The sequence below is a fragment of the Alosa sapidissima genome, chromosome 10 (genome assembly GCF_018492685.1).
Source record: "Alosa sapidissima isolate fAloSap1 chromosome 10, fAloSap1.pri, whole genome shotgun sequence".
NCBI lineage: Eukaryota > Metazoa > Chordata > Actinopteri > Clupeiformes > Clupeidae > Alosa > Alosa sapidissima.
This window is the reverse complement of record NC_055966.1, coordinates 21632040-21653093: the sequence shown is the minus strand read 5'-3', so window position 1 is coordinate 21653093 and position 21054 is coordinate 21632040. Positions and strand designations below refer to the sequence as shown.

At 44.9% G+C, this 21054-nt stretch overlaps 1 protein-coding gene across 1 annotated transcript in view; it reads right to left on the bottom strand.

The window, feature by feature from the left end:
* znf407 (zinc finger protein 407) overlaps nt 1–21054 on the bottom strand; it is a 146073-nt gene that overhangs the window by 24639 nt on the left and 100380 nt on the right. Inside the window, 3 exon segments of the mRNA XM_042107044.1 lie at nt 19882–19921; nt 19923–19958; nt 19960–20062. Of these exon segments, the coding sequence (XP_041962978.1) occupies nt 19882–19921; nt 19923–19958; nt 19960–20062 (179 nt within the window).

The following is a 21054-nucleotide window of genomic DNA, read 5'->3' as shown; positions in this document are numbered from 1 at the left end:
AAAAGCATATATGCTAACACAACCACATACTTGAGAGTAAACACACGCAACACACACACACACACATGCAACGAAGCACAGCGCAACACACACACACAAACACACAGACACAGACACAGACACAGACACAGACACAGACACAGACACAGACACACACACACACACACACACACACACACACACACACACACACACACACACACACACACACACACACACACACACACACACACACACACACACACACACACACACACACAGAGCCAAAGTAATCAGGGACTATTAACTGTGAGAGGCTTTTTGCACCCGAAATGGATTTAAGATTCATGGGTGTCCAAGGAAAGCGCCTGTTTTCTTTTCGCTGCCGGCTGGTAAAAGAAACAATTAGTGTGAACGTGGAGCCGACGCCTCTCCACCAAAATCAATAGTCCCTGATGGCGCTATGAGCCTATTGACCCGTGCACAGCCGTCCTACCTGACCCCCACCACCACCTCTACTCGAGGAGGAAAGACACCCAGGCATGGATTAGGGGCCCATCCACTCTGAGCAAATGAGACAGTGAGCCTGAGCATATTTACCTAGCCTAAGGGAGACTAGCACTCTCGCCTCTGGGCTCACCGCCTCCTGTGTGTGTGTGTGTGTGTGTGTGTGTGCACTGTTGAGGAGATGGAGAAGAGTGTGTGTAGGAATGTGTTGGTCTGTATCTGTATCTGTGTCTGTGTCTGTGTGTGTGTGTGTTCATTAAACAAAGACAGTGCAGTCTACAACTTGTACTTGTACACCTGCCGGAATTAGGGACGCTGACAAGGTGTTGGTGTGCGACTATGTGTATTTGTGTGCGTGTGTGTGTGTGTGTGTGTATGTTCATTAAACAAAGACAGTGCAGTCTACAACTTGTACACCTGCTGGAATTAGGGACACTGACAAGGTGTTGGTGTGCAACTATGTGTATTTGTGTGTGTGTGTGTGTGTGTGTGTGTGTGTGTGTGTGTGTGTGTGTGTGTCTGCCAGGCATTCACCTAATGATCGGATAGGCAGAAACGTCTCAGCAGCAAAAACACCTGCCTGCTCTGCCTGCACTCTGTGCAGTGGAGTTCATCCCAGTGTGAAGGTGCACTGCAGACTGACTGACTGCTGCAGGGCCCTGGGAGAGTGCTGTGCTGTGCTACTGTGTGTGGATCTCCAGCCCCGGCTGACTGCAGGCCAGCCCAGAGCGGACACTCAGCCTGGGCCAGACACACACACAGACACGCGCGCACCGGAAGCAGAGCTGTCGGAGAACTGTCTGAAATACTGACTGAAGGAGGGGGAGGGGGGGGGGGGGCAAAAGAGACAAAGAAAAAGAAGGCTCTGGTGGTGGTGTGTGTGTGTGTGTGTATGACAGAGACAGAGAGGGAGAGAGCGAGTAAAAAAGAGGCGCCAGCTGTTCGGCTAACACTGAGCAGGTGTCACTCCCACTCCTTAGCCACCTACCTCAGACTCCTAAATATCCAGGCACAGACAGGTGTATGCACACACACACACACACACACACACACACACACACACACACACACACACACACACACACACACACACACACACACACATTTCACTTAAGCTCTCACCAACTCTTGCCTAGATGGCCATGTATCTGAGGAGGACAGACAGTAGACCATCTTCTGCTCTGTCGCCTTCGTGCCGAGGTTAGCTAATCTGGGCTAAAAAAACGAAAGGCTTCTATGGTGAAACTGTGAGCACACCTGTATGTGTGCAAGAACTGGGAAAAAGCTGCATATATAAATAGATTCTGTGAGCAGGCGTAGATTCTGGGAGGAGGAAGAAATATATCTAAACATAAACTTTTGTTTTCCCTCTCTTCCTCATTCTTTCTCTCTCCCTCTCAGCACACAACGGTGGAAATCAGTGAAGGTTTAACATAGTTCTTAGAAGTATTAGCCACACTTATATATATATATATATTATATTATATATGTGTGGCTAATACTTCTAAGAACTATGTTATATATATTATATATATATTTCTGTGTACAGTATATATCTAAATTTGCATATATATTAGCACATTTAGACACTGGTTTCTATTTGTAAATGCACGCTTACATATGTTAGTGTGGTGCAAGCATATGCTAGTGTCCTCTAGGCACCCCCCCCCCCCCCCCCACACACACCCATCTCACTTCCATCTCTCCCTCCCTCACCCTTCCTCTGTAAAGATGGTGGAGATAGACGACAGAAAAGACAAGCTACTACTCACACACACACTAACACACACACACATACACACAAACACACACACACACACACAGGGGTGCAGATGTGTGTTCAGAGGGTGCAGATATGTGTGATGTACATGCGTGTGTGCGTGTGTGTGTGTGTGTGTGTGTGTGTGTGTGTGTGTGTGTGTGAACATGTCTCTGTGTGTATGTGTGTGTGTGTGTGTGTGTGTGTGTGTGTGTGTGTGTGTGTGTGTGTGTGTGTGTGTGTGTGTGTGTGCAGGTGCACGGAACCCTTCCGTTGCCGGGGCCAGTAATTACTCTGGTGTCAGCGTTGCCGCGACGACTCCTCCCTTGCAGGGGCCGCGGGCATCCATAACCCATCGGCCTGCCGTCGGCTAAACGCCGCGTCATCCATCACACCCCCACTTGACAAATACCTTCCATAATAGAAGTTTATTTTTATGGGAGGCTGAATCAAGGACTTTCCCATGCATACAAAAATGTGTCAGAATTATTTATGGCCTGTGCTGAGACGCACAATATGTCATATCAAACTCCCATCCCCCGCCCCCTGGCTCTGGCGTGAGCCTGTCGATATCTCCCCCGCTATCAATAATGTGGAACAGCGGCGGCGATAAGCCTCCCGGATTCGGAGGTCAGTCAGCAGGCACACACACACACACACACACACACACGCACACGGAAAAACACACACAAAATGTACACAAATAGACAGTGCAGATGTGCAGTGCAGGTATATGTACGCATACACACAAGCACAAAGATGCAGAAGACAAGGAGACAAAATATCCATGAATGTCACATACACAACTGTAACATACACCCATGCACTCCATATACATGTACAAGATAGAGACATAGAAGAAGAATATACACATATTATGTTAACACCAAAAGTACAGAAGGTAAACATACACACAGACACATATAAAAAACAATGCAAATATCAGTTACACAAACACAACTACACACACACACACACACACACACACACACACACACACACACACACAAGGCACACACACACACACAAACACACACACACAAACACACACACACACACACACACACACACACACACACACACACACACACACACACACACACACATAATACAAAATTGCACACGCAAGAATGTACAGAATTTTAAGTTTTTAGAGACAAACTACTAGAGTCCCAGTATTTATTTGTACTAATCCAGTGCACAAAGGTGTGTGTGTGTGTCTGGTGTGCCTGTTTGCGTGTGTGTCACTCTGCCACTCAAGCTGGTGAGCTCACAGAAAGGGAAGCAGACGTTGAGGCAGACAGCGAGGAAGGAGAAGAGAGCTCCTCTGTTTGTTCACTGCCATGAGCCAAACGCTCCGAGCGCGATCGAAACCTGCCTGTCACTCCAGTCACCAGCTCTCCCGTCTATCTAGCTGTCTGTCAGTTAAGCCCCCAAAACACACACACACACACACACACACCCTACCCAAGGTCACTCTACAGGACTGAGGCCGATAAAGATGAGAGCGTGCGTCCATAATTATGAGTGACTGAGTATGTGCATTGCTGCAAGAATCAGGTAGAGAGAGGGAAAAAAAGAAAAGAGTAAAGACAGGAAAGAGGGAAATAGAGAAAGAAAACAGGAGAGAAATGAAAAGAAAAAAAAATCTCGTATGATGACGACACTCTGCAAAAACCTGAGAGCTGTCCGTCAAGGTGACTGGCAACCCCTCGCGCCCGGAGAACTGGCAATAAATTGGGTTTTCAGATAAGGCCCCGCAAACGCCAGTCGAACAGTCACACACACACACACACAAAAATGAACGGATTTTCCGTAGGCCACTTGAGTGCTGTCAATCAGGGTGAGTGGCAGGCTCTCACATCGCCTGTGGTGAGAGGGATAAAAAAATAAATAGATAAATAGAGGGAGAGAATGAAGGATGGATGGGAGGAGGAGGACAGGAGGAAGGGGGGAAGAGTGCGATAACATAAAGCTGGACTAGAGGAATAATACAAACCAATGATAAATATGATAATTGAAATGATGAGAACGGCGCAGCTCGCGGCTGGATCCTTCTGCCGAGGGGATTAGGACTCGCTGTCATTCTTTAAAAACCTCATTTTGCACAGGCAGGCTCCCAACGTAAACACACATATCACAACCACACATACAGACGCACACACGCACACACACACACACACGCGCGCGCGCGTGCGCACGCACAGACGCAAACATACATGCTTCATACCAGTATACACACTACAGTTTTATACGATCATCCCAAACATACTGTAAGGAAAAAAGAATACACAAACAGAGGTTCTTTCTCTCTATATATCACACACACACACACACACACACACACACACACATGACATGAAAGCACACGTGTGCACATCTCTGCCTCCTAACAAACGCACAATTACTCAGTGAGAGAGCTTCCTCTGTCCCCCAGGTCCTAAAAGAGTTTGCCAAAATCCTGGGCCCTTAAGTCCTAAGCCGTGATAAAGCGCCCAGAGAAAATATATGATTTAACGTTCCAGATTATGATGCATCCCGGCCCAGCATCCCAAGAGGAGATGTATGGTCTCGCCAAGATACCCGGCAACAATAAATGATTACCGTTAGGAAAGCCGAGCTTTATAATAAAAGGGGGAAGGAAAAGTGTTATCAATTCACAGGTTGGGTGGAGATAGCATTCCTGAAGCTGCACAAGGTGATCGCAATCAGCACCAAAAGCCCAAATCTGTATTCCAGCATGCTATGACTGAGGACCATGGTGTCTGTGTGTTTGTTTGTGTGTGTATGTGTGTGTGTGTGTGTGTGTGTGTGTGTGTGTGTGTGTGTGTGTGTGTGTGTGTGTGTGTGTGTGTGTGTGTGTGTGTGTGTATGGTGTGTAGATATGTGTGTAGATGTGTGTGTGTGTGTGTGTCTGTGTGTGTGTGTGGCAGGTATGTTTTGTTGGGGTATGACTGCATTTCTTGTACGCAACAGCAAAAGAGGGGGGAAAGGGTGAAAATGAGAGGTGAAAATGCTCTGCTCCATCCCGTTTTATGAAAATCGGTCTCGTAGTTTAAGCACAATCCTGCCAGACAAACCAAACTGATAATTATTATTATTATTATTATTGACAAGCAGCCAGACAAACTTAAACTGAAAACTTCACCTCCTTGGTATGAAGAATCCATAGAGTTTTTTTTTTTTTTTTAAAAATGCACAATGCCAGGCAAAACCAAGAAATAGCAACACACATGCGTTCATAACACACTATACAAGCCAATGATCCTGCTTACACACGTCTCTGCAGCTTTATTTGTGTGTGTGTGTTGCACTACAGCAGAAACAGAAAAGAGCAGCTGGAAGTTTTAAAGAGGCCAGAGATTTAACATCCAGACAAGTTAATGATGTACTGTGGAACATGCATTCTGCATTGAACAAACAAACCAGGAGAAACGCTCACACACACACACACACGCACACGCACACACACACACTTTCACATGCTGGAGAGCCTTACGATATCATGAAAATTCATCTACTAAGTTTGATGCTTCAGTGAACAAAAGCATCTTGTTTTCTTCTCAACTTTGAACAGCAGTTTGTTTCCTCTGATGGATAGAGTGGGTGTTCATATAAAATGTAAACATGGAGACAGACACACTGCCAACCTTCTGAAGAGAGAGAGAAGTAGGAATAGAGAGAGAGAGAGAGAGGGAAAAATAGAGAGGGAGAGAGAAGGAGAGGGAGAGAGAAAGGGAGAGATAGAAAGAGAAGTGGGTGACGGAGAGGCAGTGGGGTGGTGTTCCCTGTGGCGGTCAGCAGGACTCCACACTGTTGTGGGAGAGGCATTATGTTAAGCAGGGTGACGAGTGACGAGACACTCATCTATCTTGTGGCTGGGCTTTAAGGGGCCCAAACACACACACATGCACACACACACACGCACACACACGCACACACGAACACACACACACACACACACACACACACACACACACACACACACACGCCACACAAATACAAAAATGCAGTCATATGTGTGTGCCTCTAATACACACACACACACACACACACACACACACACACACACACGCCACACAAATACAAAAATGCAGTCATATGTGTGTGCCTCTAATACACACACACACACACGTGAATGCTGTCACAGACACCAACACCCCCAATACACACACGCACACATACTATACACACCTTTTTTTAATTCCCCCCATCTTAAACCAGAAAGGGCTGGAAGCTCCAGAGAAGCCTGCTCCTTGCACATCCTTCCCCCTCCTCTAGGATGGTCACCAACACAGAGTGGGCAACAATGCATCAACTCTCTCTCTCTCTCTCTCTCTCTCTCTCTCTCTCTCTCTCTCTCTCTCTCTCTCTCTCTCTCTCTCTCTCTCTGAGCGGAAGTGAGTGCGTGTGCAGAGTGTGAGCGTGACTGAAGGCCGATTCTGGCTTGAGTGAGTGCCCTTTACATTCTAACTTTTCTCTTTTTGTTTGTTTAAATATTTATTTGTTCGATAGTATTGTTTGTTAATTGAATTGAGAGTCTGCTGCCAGCATTAAGCTGGGTAGTATGGCAACTCCTAAATCAAAACTTGATTGTTTAACCAGACGGCATGGCGTTAAAGTGGCGTCTAGTGTTAGTGTGGAAGCGTGTAGTTTAGCGGTGGGTAAAATTGTTGGATACGATAATGTATTGTCGGCATCTAGAATGAACAATGCGATCGTTCTTTTTTTGAGTACAATCGAAAAAGCCTATGAAGTTGTTCAATCTGGAATTGAAATTGATGGTTGGCTTGCCCCTGTTCTTCCACTTAGTAGCCCATCTAAGAAAATCACATTGTCTAACGTGCCACCGTTCTTAAAAGATGAGGTGTTAATCAGAGAACTTTCGAAGTATGGCAAAGTGGTGTCTCAAGTTAAGAAAATACCTGTGGGATGCAAGTCAACTTTGTTGAGCCATATGGTGTCTTTTAGACGCCAGGTGCATATGTTTCTGAAACAGGACTGTGATTTTAGCGCAGTGTTCAAGTTTAATGTTGATGGCTATGATTACACTGTTTATGCAACATCAGACTCAATGAAATGTTTTGGTTGTGGTGGACATGGACATTTGGTTCGTGCTTGCCCAAACAAAAAAGATAATGTTAAAGAACAAACTGATACACCTGCAAATGATTCTGAAATTGGTGAGGTAACTGAGCCATCTGACCCGCCCACTATTACGGCTGGTGGTGCAGAGTCTGTGTCTGTAGTGGTAGAATTACATGTGCCGACACCGGATTTATCAAACGTGGTTGAGAAAGAGAATGTGACCGAAAAAGTGACCGAATCGAACGAAGCCGCTGAAATAAAAAAAACAGCGGAGTCTGAAATAATTTTGGCTGCGCCCGCACAAGCCGATGTGATCATGGATGAGGGCAGTTCTTGTGAACCTGCAGGGGTTACGGAGACTGTAGGCCTAGAGGCTGCAGAGTTGGTTAATGAGAGAACTGGTACACAAGCAGAGGAGGCTGGCTGTGAAACGGTCCGAGAGGAAAATGTTTTCAAAATTCCCAAAAATAAACGAAAGAAATCCTCTAGTAATAAAGCTACAAAACAATGGAAAAAAGACATTGATGTTGAGCTACCAACTACAGATAATGACCATGAGAGCGATGGTTACTCCACTGATTCTAGTTTGTCAAGTTCACAATCACAAGAGCTTTCTCAACCGTTAGTTGTCGTGTACTCCACTCAGGAGATAAGCCATTTTTTACAGACTACCAAATTTGTGCGTAATGTCAAGGTTGAGGATTATTTTTCCAATATACAACAGTTCATTGATGATGCCAAATATCTAATGAGGACAAATGAGGACGGAGGTTTTACTGACCAAGAGATGTTTCGCTTGGTTAAGATTGTGCGCAAGTTGAAAAAAGGAGAACCGATTGGAAATGATGGTGATACTCAGTAAAATATGTATGTTTATTTTCTTTGTCTTTTTCTGGTTACTTTCTTTTTTTGAAATGGGCGAAGTTAGAGTCGCTACTTTGAATTTGAATGGGGCCAGAGACGGGAGGAAAAGAGCAGAATTCTATGAATTAAGCAGACAGAAAAATATTGATGTTTTCCTTGTTCAAGAGACACATAGCGACTTAACTAATGAAGTTGATTGGGTGAAGGAGTGGGATGGGCGTGCCATACTCAGTCACAATACGTCCTTAAGTGGAGGTGTTGCTATCCTCTTTTCAAAGTCGTTTCTTCCATATTCTTATGATGTGGAAGAGGTGGTTAAAGGAAGACTATTGAAAGTAAAAGCAGTTTTTGAAAATGATGTTTTTGTGTTCATTTGTGTTTATGCTCCTACCTTAGCTGCAGAGAGGATGTGTTTTTTGGATAAGCTTGGTGATGTTCTTGGTGCATGTAATAGTACTGATTTTCTTTTTCTGGGTGGTGATTTTAATTGTACTGCTGATATTTTAGATAGAAATCATGTAGAACCTCATGTAGCCTCTCGCAAGCGTCTTATTGAGTTAATTGAAGCATATGAATTGATTGACATATGGAGATCTTTTCACAAAAAACAAAGGCAATATAGTTGGTCTCATTGTCGTGATAATTATTTATCAATGGCAAGACTTGACCAAATGTACTGTTTTAAGCATTTTTTTAGTGCTTTTCGATGTTCCTATATCAGTCCTGTTGGTTTTTCTGACCATTGCATGGCATGTTGTGTACTTATAAAATCTGCGGTTAAACCAAAAAGTGCGTATTGGCATTTTAATAAGATGTTGTTGGACGATCAAACTTTTAGAGAAGCTTTTGCTGTTTTTTGGGAGAGTTTTAAGTTGGAGAAGCCTTTTTTTCCCTCTTTGCAACAATGGTGGGATGTAGCAAAAATTCAAATTAAACATGTATGTCAAAAATATACTTTCAATGTCAGTAGAGACCTAGCTAGATCCATGAAAACTTTAGAAAAGGAGATTGTGGATTTGCAAAATGTGGTTGATAACAAAGGAAATTCAGAACAAATAGAATTGCTTAAAAGTAAAAAAGTGGAATTGGCTGATTTTTTGGGGAAAAAAACACAGGGCGCTTTGATCCGCTCAAGAATACAAAATATATCTGTAATGGATGTTCCGTCTAAGTATTTCTTTAATTTAGAGAAGAAAAATGGAAGAAAAAAGTTAATTCATGCTGTGCGCTCAGAAACAGGAACATTGTTGACTAAGCCAAATGAAATAAGACAACGAGTAAGGAGTTTTTACTCAGAACTTTTTAAAAGTGAATTGGTTGGAAATCAGGAGATTGAACGTGGTTTCCTTCATGACTTGCCAACGCTTTCAAAGGCTTCAGCAAAGATGCTGGATGGAGCTTTATCATTGAAAGAACTCTATACAGCCCTGATGGGTATGGAAAATGGACGTGCTCCTGGCATTGATGGACTGCCAGTTGAGTTTTACAAAGGCTTTTGGTCAGTATTGGGGAAAGATCTCCATGAAGTGCTGAATGACAGTATAGAGAAAGGAATCCTTCCTCTGAGCTGTCGAAGGGCTGTGTTGACACTGTTACCAAAAAAAGGTGACTTGACCGACTTGAAGCATTGGCGCCCAGTGTCTCTCCTGTGCATTGATGTTAAAATGTTTTCCAAAGCACTAGCAACTAGATTGAGAGAAGTGATGGAACAAATAATACATGTTGATCAAACCTACTGTATTCCTGAAAGGTCAATTTTTGACAATATTTTCCTTGTTCGAGATGCAATTGAAGTTTCTAGTAAGTTAAAAAAGAATTTTGGATTTGTTTTCATGGATCAGGAAAAAGCTTTTGACAGAGTTGAGCATAAGTATTTATGGGGGGTGTTAGAGGCTTTTGGGTTCAATTCGGGTTTTATTAATTTAATTAAGGTGCTCTATAATGACATTGAGAGTATAGTGAAAGTTAATGGTGGTTTGTGTCCCCCTTTTAAAGCACTAAGAGGTGTAAGACAAGGTTGTTCATTGTCTGGAATGCTCTATTCCATGGCAATAGAACCTTTGCTTCACAAATTAAGGTGTAAAATGACTGGCTTTTCTCTGTCCAATTGTGAAAAGGTTTTTTGTTTATCAGCATATGCCGATGATTTGGTTGTAGTAGTCAATGATCAAAATGATGTTGATACCTTAAATGATGTTGTGAAGGATTTTGGAGTGATATCATCTGCAAAAGTCAACTGGAAAAAAAGTGATGCTTTTCAGATAGGTGATTGGGTAGATGGACCAGCCAAACTCCCAGAAGGGTTAAATTGGAAAAAAGGGGGTTTCAAATATCTGGGTGTTTTTTTGGGAGATGATAACACTGTACAAAAGAATTGGGATGGAGTCATTGAAAAAGTGAAGGGACGTTTAAAAAAATGGACATGGCTACTACCTCAGATGTCATATAGGGGACGCTGTCTGGTTATCAATAATCTAGTGGCATCCTTTTTGTGGCATCGGCTGGCTGTTTTAGATCCTCCATCAGGTCTTTTAATGAAGATCCAGTCAACCCTAATAGATTTCTTCTGGGATAAGTTGCATTGGATCCCTCAGAGTGTTTTGTATTTACCAAAAGAAGAAGGTGGCCAGGGTTTAATCCATTTGCCCAGTAGAGCAGCTGCTTTTAGGCTTCAGTTCATTCAGAGGTTTCTTACTGGGCCAGAAGATCTTGTTTGGAGGCCTGTGGCTTGTGAAATCATGCATAATGTGAGTGGTTTGGGTTTAGACAAATCTTTGTTTTTCCTGGATCCTCATGCAATACATTGTATTGATTTACCTGTTTTTTATAAAGGACTTTTTAAGATCTGGGGTTTATTTAATGTTAGCCGAATGGAAGAGACTGGTTCTTTGCATTGGCTCCTAGAGGAGCCTCTAATCTATGGATCAAGACTGGACATTTCAAAGAATGTAATGCCTGGATTGAACAGTTATTTATGCAGTACTGGACTTACACGTTTGCGTCATTTGGTGGATGTATCAGGCTCTCTTATGGACAGTGCCACACTGGCTGTACGCATGGGAGTGAGGTCCTTGCGTATGGTGGAGAAGATGTTGCATTGCTGGAGAACAGAACTAACATCACGTGAGCGCAAAATGATAAAGAATTATGTTGATGGCATTTTGATTCCTGATAGAGAAGACCCTTTTCCTGAATTGTCACTTACACCGAAATTAAATGATTGTAAAGGTATTTTTTTGCCCCCTCCAAAAGAAATAGATTTCAGCGAAGTCAATGGTAAATGTCTTTACAAGACCTGTGTTAAAGTGATAAATAAAGAAAGGCTAGATGGAAAGGTTGACACGCCTTGGCGTTCTACTTTTGGTTTAGTAAGTAATGTTCAACCAGAGTGGAAATCTCTATACAAACCACCATTAACTAAAAGAGCTGGGGACTTACAATGGAGGTTACTGCATGGTATTTTGGCAGTTAACTCTTTTATTTCTGTTTTAAATCAAAATGTAAGCCATGAATGTCCTTTTTGTTTGGAGAGAGAGACTGTTTTTCATGCCTACTCAAATTGTTTCAGACTGCCACCTTTGTTTAAGTTGTTGGCAAAGCTATTAGAGTGTTTTGGAGAGTTTTTCTCTATTCAGACCTTCATATTGGGGTTTAAATATGTTCAGAAAGAACGTTGCAAGTGTGAAATGATTAATTATATCTTTGGGAATGCTAAGATGGCCATTTATATAAGTAGGAAGAATAAGATTGAAAAAGACTCTGACCATGATGTAATTGACATTTTTATTCGCCTGGTGAAATCAAGAGTAAAATTAGAATTTGACTTTTATGAAACAAAAGGTGATTTTAATTCTTTTGAAGAAGAATGGTGCCAAGGTGGAGCAATATGCTCATTGGTCGATAATGAATTATTTTTTTCAGGTTATTTTCTTTGATTTTCAGTTTTTCTAAAAAAAGTGATGGTTTTATGGTAATGTGATCGTGTGTTTTGTAATAAAGAGCTGTTAAAATTCAAAAATTCTCTCTCTCTCTCTCTCTCTCTCTCTCTCTCTCTCTCTCTCTCTCTCTCTCTCTCTCTCTCTCCCTCCCTCCCTCCCTCCCTCCCTCCCCCTCTCTCTCTCTCTCTCTCTCTCTCTCTCTCTGATCAAAATAAGCAATAAGCTGGAGTCAGTTCCTGCATCCTTGTTCATGTACTATAAAGCGAACCCCCAAGTACAGTATCTTGCAGACAGTACACAGCGGTCAACAAAGTCTTTACATCAATTGAAGCTAGCTAAAAAGGCACATACTTTTATGCATAAACAGCATGCTTCTATATCATGTGACTGACTACGTTTAAAGACAAATAGTAATCTTTCCTACAACTTTCAGATATTTTTTTCCTAACATGTCTACTATACTGTACAACACTATTTTGTCTCTCTCTCTCTCTCACACACACACACACACACACACACACACACACACACACACACACACACACACAGAGAGAGAAAGAGAGAGGAACAGAGGGAATACAAAAGTTCTCTTTCTCTTTATCTGCTGTGTTTTTTTTCCTTCACAGGTGTCAGAGGAGATTTCATGCTTAGCGTGTACGTGCGAATTTGCCACACCCCTTTTTAGTGCTAATTTGCCCTTTTAGGTTTAATCTCTCTCTGAGTGGCTTTCTGCGCCCTTTAATTAGGCAACGGGGAGTCGACACACACACGCGCGCAGCGCGCACACACACACACATACGCACACGCACGCACACACTCCTGCATATACTCTTTGCGACCCTCCAAGGGTTCCTTTCACACACTGCTCCCTTCGACGGCTCCGACGCTGTCACCAGCCCAGGGCTGAGAAAAATGAGGAGGGGAACAGGAAAAGAGTGAGAGAAAGAATGAGAGAATGGGGAAGGGAGAGAAAGAAAGAGAGAGAGAGGGAGAGGGAGAGAGAGAGAGACCATTCCACTGTCACCTTTTTTTACACTTTTACAAAAATCTGTGTTTCTCCGTGTTCCTGTATCTTTCTCTCCATCTATCTTGTTCTATTCCCTCTGCTGACGTCCAGAGCTTTCGCTCTTCAAACAATTAGCCTTCCCTTACTTTCTCCAAGTCACACTCTTATATGGTGTGCTGCTAGAGGCCTACCGTGCGCTTCATACTTCAATGACTATGTCAACTGCTTTTGAGGCCAGAGGGTTTATGGAGCAAAAAAAAAAAAAAAAGAGAGGAAAAACACACACATCAAAAAACAAAGCAGCGATATTGGTTGTCCAATAAGAGCTCATACCTAATTGGGGCCTGAGTAGCTAGCAGTCAGTAGCCGTGATTACCGGGAGCCGCACACTGGGTCAAATTAACTCAAGAACCACACAGCCAAGGGATTCAATTATGTTTTAAAAAGGGAACTGAATGCAGATGGCTTCTAATGGGCAGCCCCCGTCTAAAAAACTGGTAATTGCCTGTTAGTTATGGCTGGTAATTACCATTGGATTGCCTTTACCTCTGACCGTCTCTCCTCCGCATCAGCATCAGTCCAAATATCGCCCGCGGGTGAGGGCAGTAACCTCAAACAATGGACAAAGTACCAAAAGTCATGCACTGAACAATTCAAACAGAAAGGAAATGGCCAACAAAAAAGTTTTGCAGTGCTTAGAAAACATTGACTCACTTCGGGGTTACAAAGAGAGAGAGAGAGAGAGAGAGAGAGAGAGAGAGAGAGAGAGAGAGAGAGAGAGAGAGAGAGAGAGAGAGAGAGAGAGAGAGAGAACTTGTTGTCAGACATGCGGATATCTCTCCTGCTGCCTGGCTTGTCGAGGTTTCTACGCATCTCTGTCTGGGAGCAGGAGAAGCATTGACTTAGTGAGGGGCGCGAGCAGGAGCATGAGAGAGAGCGAGGAGCGAGAAGGAGAGGCCCTGAATAATGGATGACGTCTCGCAAGAGCCAGCCAGCGCCGAGTCGGCTCCAATTCTCACTGGCCCCTTTAGTGAGGGGGGTGTGTGTGTGTCTTTGGGGTGGGGGATGGGGGGGAGCAGAGACATGGCGAGGGAACACCCTCCTGCCCATCCGTCATATATAGGGGTGCCTCAATAGCCAGCACCCCCAACTCCCCCCAATCATAACATCCCATAATGCTCCAGAAGCCTCCAAACAAGCACTCAAGATGTTTTTTTATCAGAATTTGGGTGTTAGTGGTAAGAAGAGGAGTTGGTGGTGGTATTGAAGGTGTGTGTGTGTGTGTGTGTGTGTGTGTGTGTGTGTGTGTGTGTGTATGTGCTGGGTGGGTAACAGGGGGTTGGTGTGTGTATGTGTGTGTGTGTGTGTAGGGGGGGGGGGGTGTGAACGAACAAATCAAGCGTTAACGTTTTACATAGTGACCTTTTATCATGAAGCGATTGGTCCGACAGACAAGGTCAGGAGCGGTGAGGGGAAGACAAGAGGCATCGTCCATCACCATATCAATCAATAGGCGTTTTTTAGCGCAGGAACGAGACAGCAGTGCGAGAGAGAGAGAGTGAGAGTGAGAGTGAGAGGAGAGAGAGAGAGAGAGAGAGAGAGAGAGAGAGGAAAATGGAAAACAGCAGAGCAGCGATGGGGCAAGTAAAAGCGACCAATGCTCCAGGCCTGATCTGTAATCAATCTACTGAGGCAGGGGTAGGTGGGCGCTGAGTCGTGCATGTGTGTGTGTGTGTGTGTGTGTGTGTGCTGTCGCGTGCGTGGGTGTGTAGGTGGGTGTCTATTGTGCTGCTGGTGGTGGTGACGTTTTCATGCTCGTTGAAGCGAGTCATTATGCAGTTGAGGGGGGAGAAGGGGGGGGGGGGGGGTGTCTGGAGTGGAACAGAGGAGAGGAAGGGGAGAGGAGCTTAGGGGCCAGGAGGCTGGTGGGGCCCTGCATCCGTTTAGCGGTCGGGTCCCTGATGTTCACTGTGCGCAGAGAGCGCCCCTTCCTTTCCCCCACCATGACAAGCTCCTCATTCCGGCAGTGGCAGTGGTGGCAGCAGAGATTGTGATTGTGTGTGTGTGTGTGTGTGTGTGTGTGTGTGTGTGTGTGTGTGTGAGTGAGTCCCCTGGGCGCATTCACCCTGAGCGGTCTGATCTAAAATGTAATATCTAAACCAGCCCTACGTGCAGCGCGTGTCGATGGAGGGGGGGGATACATAAACACTGAAACAAGCAAATAAAACACCTCCCAGTAAGAGTGTGTGGTCGCGTACGCGCTTATGTGAGAGAGAGGAGAGAGTGTGTAAGTGTGTGTGTGTGTGTTGTGTTGTGTGCAATTTTGTGAGTGTGTGCAACACAGAGGAAGAGAGAAAGGAGAAAGGAAAGAGAGAAGGGGAAAACAGAGAGAGAGAGAGAGAAAGAGAGACAGAAAGAGAGAGAGAAAAAGAAAGACAAGGGGGCTAGCAAACAAGAGTATTCCCCCATGACAGCCTACTTGTTACTTTTCCGTAGCGGTGGAAGAGACGGCTCAGCAGAAAATACTAACATCCTCCGTGCAGAAAAAAAAAAAACGAAAGAGAGAAAGAAAGAAAAAAGAGCACAACAATAAGGGCTTGAGCGAGCTCGGAAAAACAGGGTAACAGGGAAACAGCCGGATGAAATGTCCTCCGCGGGGAATTCTTCCAATTAACACCCAGTAACGCAATCAGTCCTGCAAACACACACACACACACACACACACACACACACCACACACACACACACACACACACACACACACACACACACACACACCACACAGCATCAGCAGCAGCAGGAGCGACACTACCACCACCACAATGGTCACTCACAGCTTGGGTGGGTCTGTTGTGGTGAAGGAAACAAATGCGGGGAGGAGAGATTACCAACTATGAGGGCTGGCAGAGAGGAAGAACGCGCCGCGCAAGAATCAGCACCAGTATCGGCAACTAACTGACGAGTTAAAGTAACTAACTCGCCGCGAGTTAGTTACTTATAGTCGTACATTCGAAAATGTGCAAAACCTTGATCACAGTTGTCACTGTTTGGCAGAACGGAGAAGTAACTTTTCGCTTTGCATTTATTTATGACATGCTGCTTTTCCTATGCCACCACCCAACCCCACTCCACAAACACACACGACTCCACACACTCCTTTCACACTGCACTGATGTCCTGCAGATGTTCTTTCTTAGTCACCAACAACACTTATTTGATACAAAAACGTGTCGCCTACACCCTAAACACATTTTGCTTCCGCTTGCTTGTTTTTATTAAAAACAGATGTTAAGTGCTAACAGCATTGTCTCCGGGTTTCAAAATGTCACTGTGGCATGTGCCCTGCTTTTTGACACAGGCTTACTAACCACACACACACACACACACACACACACACACACACACACACACACACACACACACACTCTTTCCATAAAACAATTCTGGAGCAAGCATTTTGTCTTAATCTGACAGTTGACTGAATGCCGTACTTATCACAACATAATGCAATTAGGTACAAAAAAGGTAGCACAAATTCCACACACACACACACACACACACACAGACACACACACACACACCACACACACACACACACACACACACACACACACACACACACACACACACACACACACACAAACATCAAAAATGATGAAAATAATAAACACAAACAACAAAACATTATGAGTGTTACAGTAAACATGTTTCCCTCTAAAACAGGAATAATGATATTTGGTACATATGAGACGCGCTGAGCATATGAAAACAGTTGCTCACCGTCTCAACCTGCTAAATTAGACCATCATTTAAATGGGACTTTAGCATCCTGTAGAAGCCAAGTGCCATGGATCACGGGTTATTAGGGAAAATAAAATCAGCGCCCGCAACAAACAATGCCTCGTGGCCTGCCGCACCATCCTCCGCGTGGCGAATAATTAGCCAGCCCTTCCTCACTACTGCCCCGGGGGCGGGGGAGGGAGTTCTGTAATTAGACCCCGATGTGAGATTAAAAACATTTTTCATATTTAATCGCGGAATAAAAGCTGTCCTAACAGTCCTAATGCGGGCTGCTCGAGAGCAGCCGGGGGTGCCGTGCTCCGAAACGGCTGAACCGCCAAACCACTTGGGAAACCAATTTCGTTCTCCCTGAATCTCACTTAATCGCCAGTGCACCGTTTGACTCATCTCCTGAACTTTTCAGTGAGGCCAATCAGAGCAGTCTGACTCCTGTTCTGGCGCGCAGACGCCATGGCATCCTTAGATTATGCTTTTTGTTTGGAGGAAAATATGGTTAATATTGTAGTAATGTCTAGACGCTTTCACATTATGGCTAACAAACAGAAATGAGAGCTTTTGTAACTGCTTGTTTGGCATTCTAACGCAAAGACTGGCATGGTGCTTCCGCACTCCACATAACCCCGCTGATTCTGCCCATATTCTCTCCCCGGCCTGTGAGCTTCAAGCAAGAAAAAGGAGACAATTGTCATTACCACTTTTTATCAGAAAGTGTCTTCTCAGCAGGTTTCTCTCTCACCCCCCCTTCCCCCCCGCCTCGTTTTTTAACACATCCCCCTAGACTTCATGCTTTCAAATTCTAATCATCATTTCCTCTCCCCCAAACCCCCGCCGCCCCCCCCAATCACTCGCCAGGTCCAATTCTCGATATCTTCTCCCGTTTGGTGAGGACCTCTCCTTTCATCCCAGGCGGAAGCTCTAATTCGAATTGCTACACGGAAACTAAAATAAAAGCCGATGGAGGAGAGCGGGGGTTGGTGGGGTGTGTGTGTGTGTGTGTGTGTGGGGGGGGGGGGGTGTCCACTCTGCACTGCACTGGAGCTGTCAATCAATCTCTGTCGCCATGGTTGGAGCTGGGAGTGGAAACGAGAGTGAGAGATGGAGGGAGGGGGGTTGGGGGGTGGTGAGTGGGAGACGATCGTCGGAGCGTTTGATCTGCGTCTTTCAAAGGTAAACCAGCGGGAGCGGCCATCACAGCCCATTTGGCTCTCTCGGCGGGGCCCAGTGCCACTCTGACAGCGGGCAATCACAAGCAGGTTAATTCAACATCTACCTGTTAATCTTTTCTTCTTTTCTTTGCTGTCCTTCTCTCTCTCTCTCTACCCCCCCCCCCCTCCACCTCCTCCAGTTCCCCTCCTCATCCTGTACACCGTCCGATTCTCCGTGCCTCTCTCTCCATCTTCTGTTCTGCCCACTTAGATTAAGCAATTGAAGGCTGCCACACACACACACACACACACACACACAGACACACACACACACACAGGCACACATACACACACTCACACACCCCTCTCTCATCAAAGCACCTCATTTCCTTCACACACACACATGCACACACACACACACACACACTCAGACACACAGACTCACCTCACACACATCAGTTACAGCACTGCAACAAGCCCTTGAGATGGCAAAGGTGAAAAAGGCAAAGATTTAAAGGTTCGAGTAGGCTTCTGTGGAAGTAATACGTCTCTCAGTAGCACAAGCTGTCAAACAAGTTGTCTCTGTGTCTTGCAAATCTATGGCAAAAAAAGAATGGCTCATTATGGCAAAGTCTACTTCTCTACGACTTTGTAAAAGGCTTACTTGTCTTTTTAATGGCAGTGTATACCCAGGGCTTGATAGAGGTCACTATTGTGAGCAGTGCAAGGGAAGTTCTGTGCATATTTGGAGACTCTCTCTCTTTCTCTCTCTCTCTGAGAGAATGAAGAGACTCGCTACCCCACGACACCCCTCTCTCTCCACTTCTCCACTGGTGTGACCCACAGGTCCCTGTGATGACCGAACAAATGTCCTTTTAGGAGACGAAGAGGAAGGACATTTTTTCCCTCACTGCTTAAAGAGCGTGAAGGTTGCAAGGGCACTTCAAGGACAAAGCCACAAAGAGCACTGAATAGACCATAACCTGTCACGCGTCCTCCTCGTGTGCCGTCGAGCCCTTTCACACCCTCTGCACTCTACACTTGATATCATACAAGGTAAAGTCTGATTCAAGGGCTTCAACATTCCCCAGTGTATTTCAATAACCCCCTGGCTTCCCACAAGTCCCTATGCAGTCCTGTGTGATAGCCACAATTCCCTTCAGGAGGGGGACTCCAATTTCCTCAGCACAATGCCGGCTGACAGAGGGGCGAGGACGGAGTCCGGAGTGCTGCTCTCCAACAGACAAGTACACGCCGGAGTCGTAGTGTTGCATTAAACACAACACGATGCAGACGGTGGACTTGGATAGAGACTGGGGCTTGGGAGGACAGTTGCAGAGAGAGTGGTGTAGAGAGAGATAGAGAGAGGGAAAAAGGGAAAGAGGAAGATAGAGAGAGAGAGCGAGTGTGTGTGTGTGTGTGTGTGTGTGTGTGTGTGTGTGTGTGTGTGTGTGTGTGTGTGTGTGTGTGTGTGTGTGTGTGTGTGTGTGTGATAGAAAGCGAGACAGTTGGAAAAAACAGGGCCAAGAGAAAACTAGTGAGGATGATAAAGTGAGTCAGGAGGAGACAGGAGAGTTGTAGAGATGGAGTGCATTAAAGAAAGTAAGGAAGAAGGTGGAAGGGATGGAATCTGAAAGTAAGACAGACACAGAGATAGAGGTAAAGTTGGAGAGAGAGAGAGAGAGAGAGAGAGAGAGAGAGACAGAGACAGAGAGAGAGATAAAGAGAGAGAGAAAGAGAGAGAGAGAGAAAGAGAAAGAGAGAGAGCAAGAAAGAGAGAGAGAGACTGTCTACCTGCATGCAGATAGGCCAGGTCTGGGTTCTCTATATCGGGGGTGCGTCTCCTTCAGGTGGTTGCGGAACTCCATGGGGGGCGTTGGTGGCGTAGTCGCACTTGGGGCAGTTATACATCTTCACTCCCTCGTGCTTGCCCGTGTGCAGGATGTGCTTGCGGATGTTCTCCGCACAGTTGGATCTGGGGAGATGAAACAGATAAGAAAAGGGGGGATGGGGGGGGTGTTGGAGGAGGAGAGGAAAGGAAAGGGGGGATATATATTATTAGATTAAACAGAAAACAAAGAGTAAAGAGAGAGATAAGAGAGTGTTGGGGGGGGGGGGGGGGGGGGGGCAGATAAGGGGAAATGGGGAGGGGGTGAACAAAAACTCCCCAAACAATTGAAAATGTTCTCAAGGAAGGGTTTAGTTTTACTGACAGTCTGTTTTTTTCTTCTTTTTTTGTTTAGACTACATAAGTGAAGTGAAAAGCGTGAACAAACTGCATTCTGGGAAAATGGGGGGGGGGGGGGGGGGGGGGGTACTGTGTGTGTTGGGGGGCAGTGAAGTCTCAATGGAGAATAGTGATTTCAAAGCGTTCCAAGACGCCTTAGATGATTGTACAGTCAGGGGATACACATATCTAGACAAAATATTGATATATTACATATCATATATATGTTGTATTCTTTTTGTGATATGTTATCAATACGCTGGTATTGATATCTATATTTTCACTAAAATATTACATTTTACAATTCATATTCTAAATGGACTCATCAGTCTATTTGACTTACTAGAGTCCCTACAGTATATCCTCGTAGAGGCGCTCATCAAATGAATGAGGGCAATCCTCTACACAATCCTCTACAATGGCACTGGGCTAAATCAATTCAGTTGTGAAATGTGGTAAAGAAATATATAAATTCAGATCTTTTGCTATTTTTTGCTTCATTTACACAGATATTGTGATTTATCGTAGATACATCTTTTGTAATGTATTGAGTATTCCAGGAACGTTGTATTGTTATCATGGGCAAGGTATTGTGACCGCATCAGTTTGCGAGTTACTGTGAGAAGAGGGAGTGAGGAAGAATGAGAAACAGAGAGAGATGATGACAGCTTTTCAATGGGGCCTGAGTGTTGATGCGGCTGAACAACATGCAACCTCCCTTAGCGGCTAACTCAAGCCCA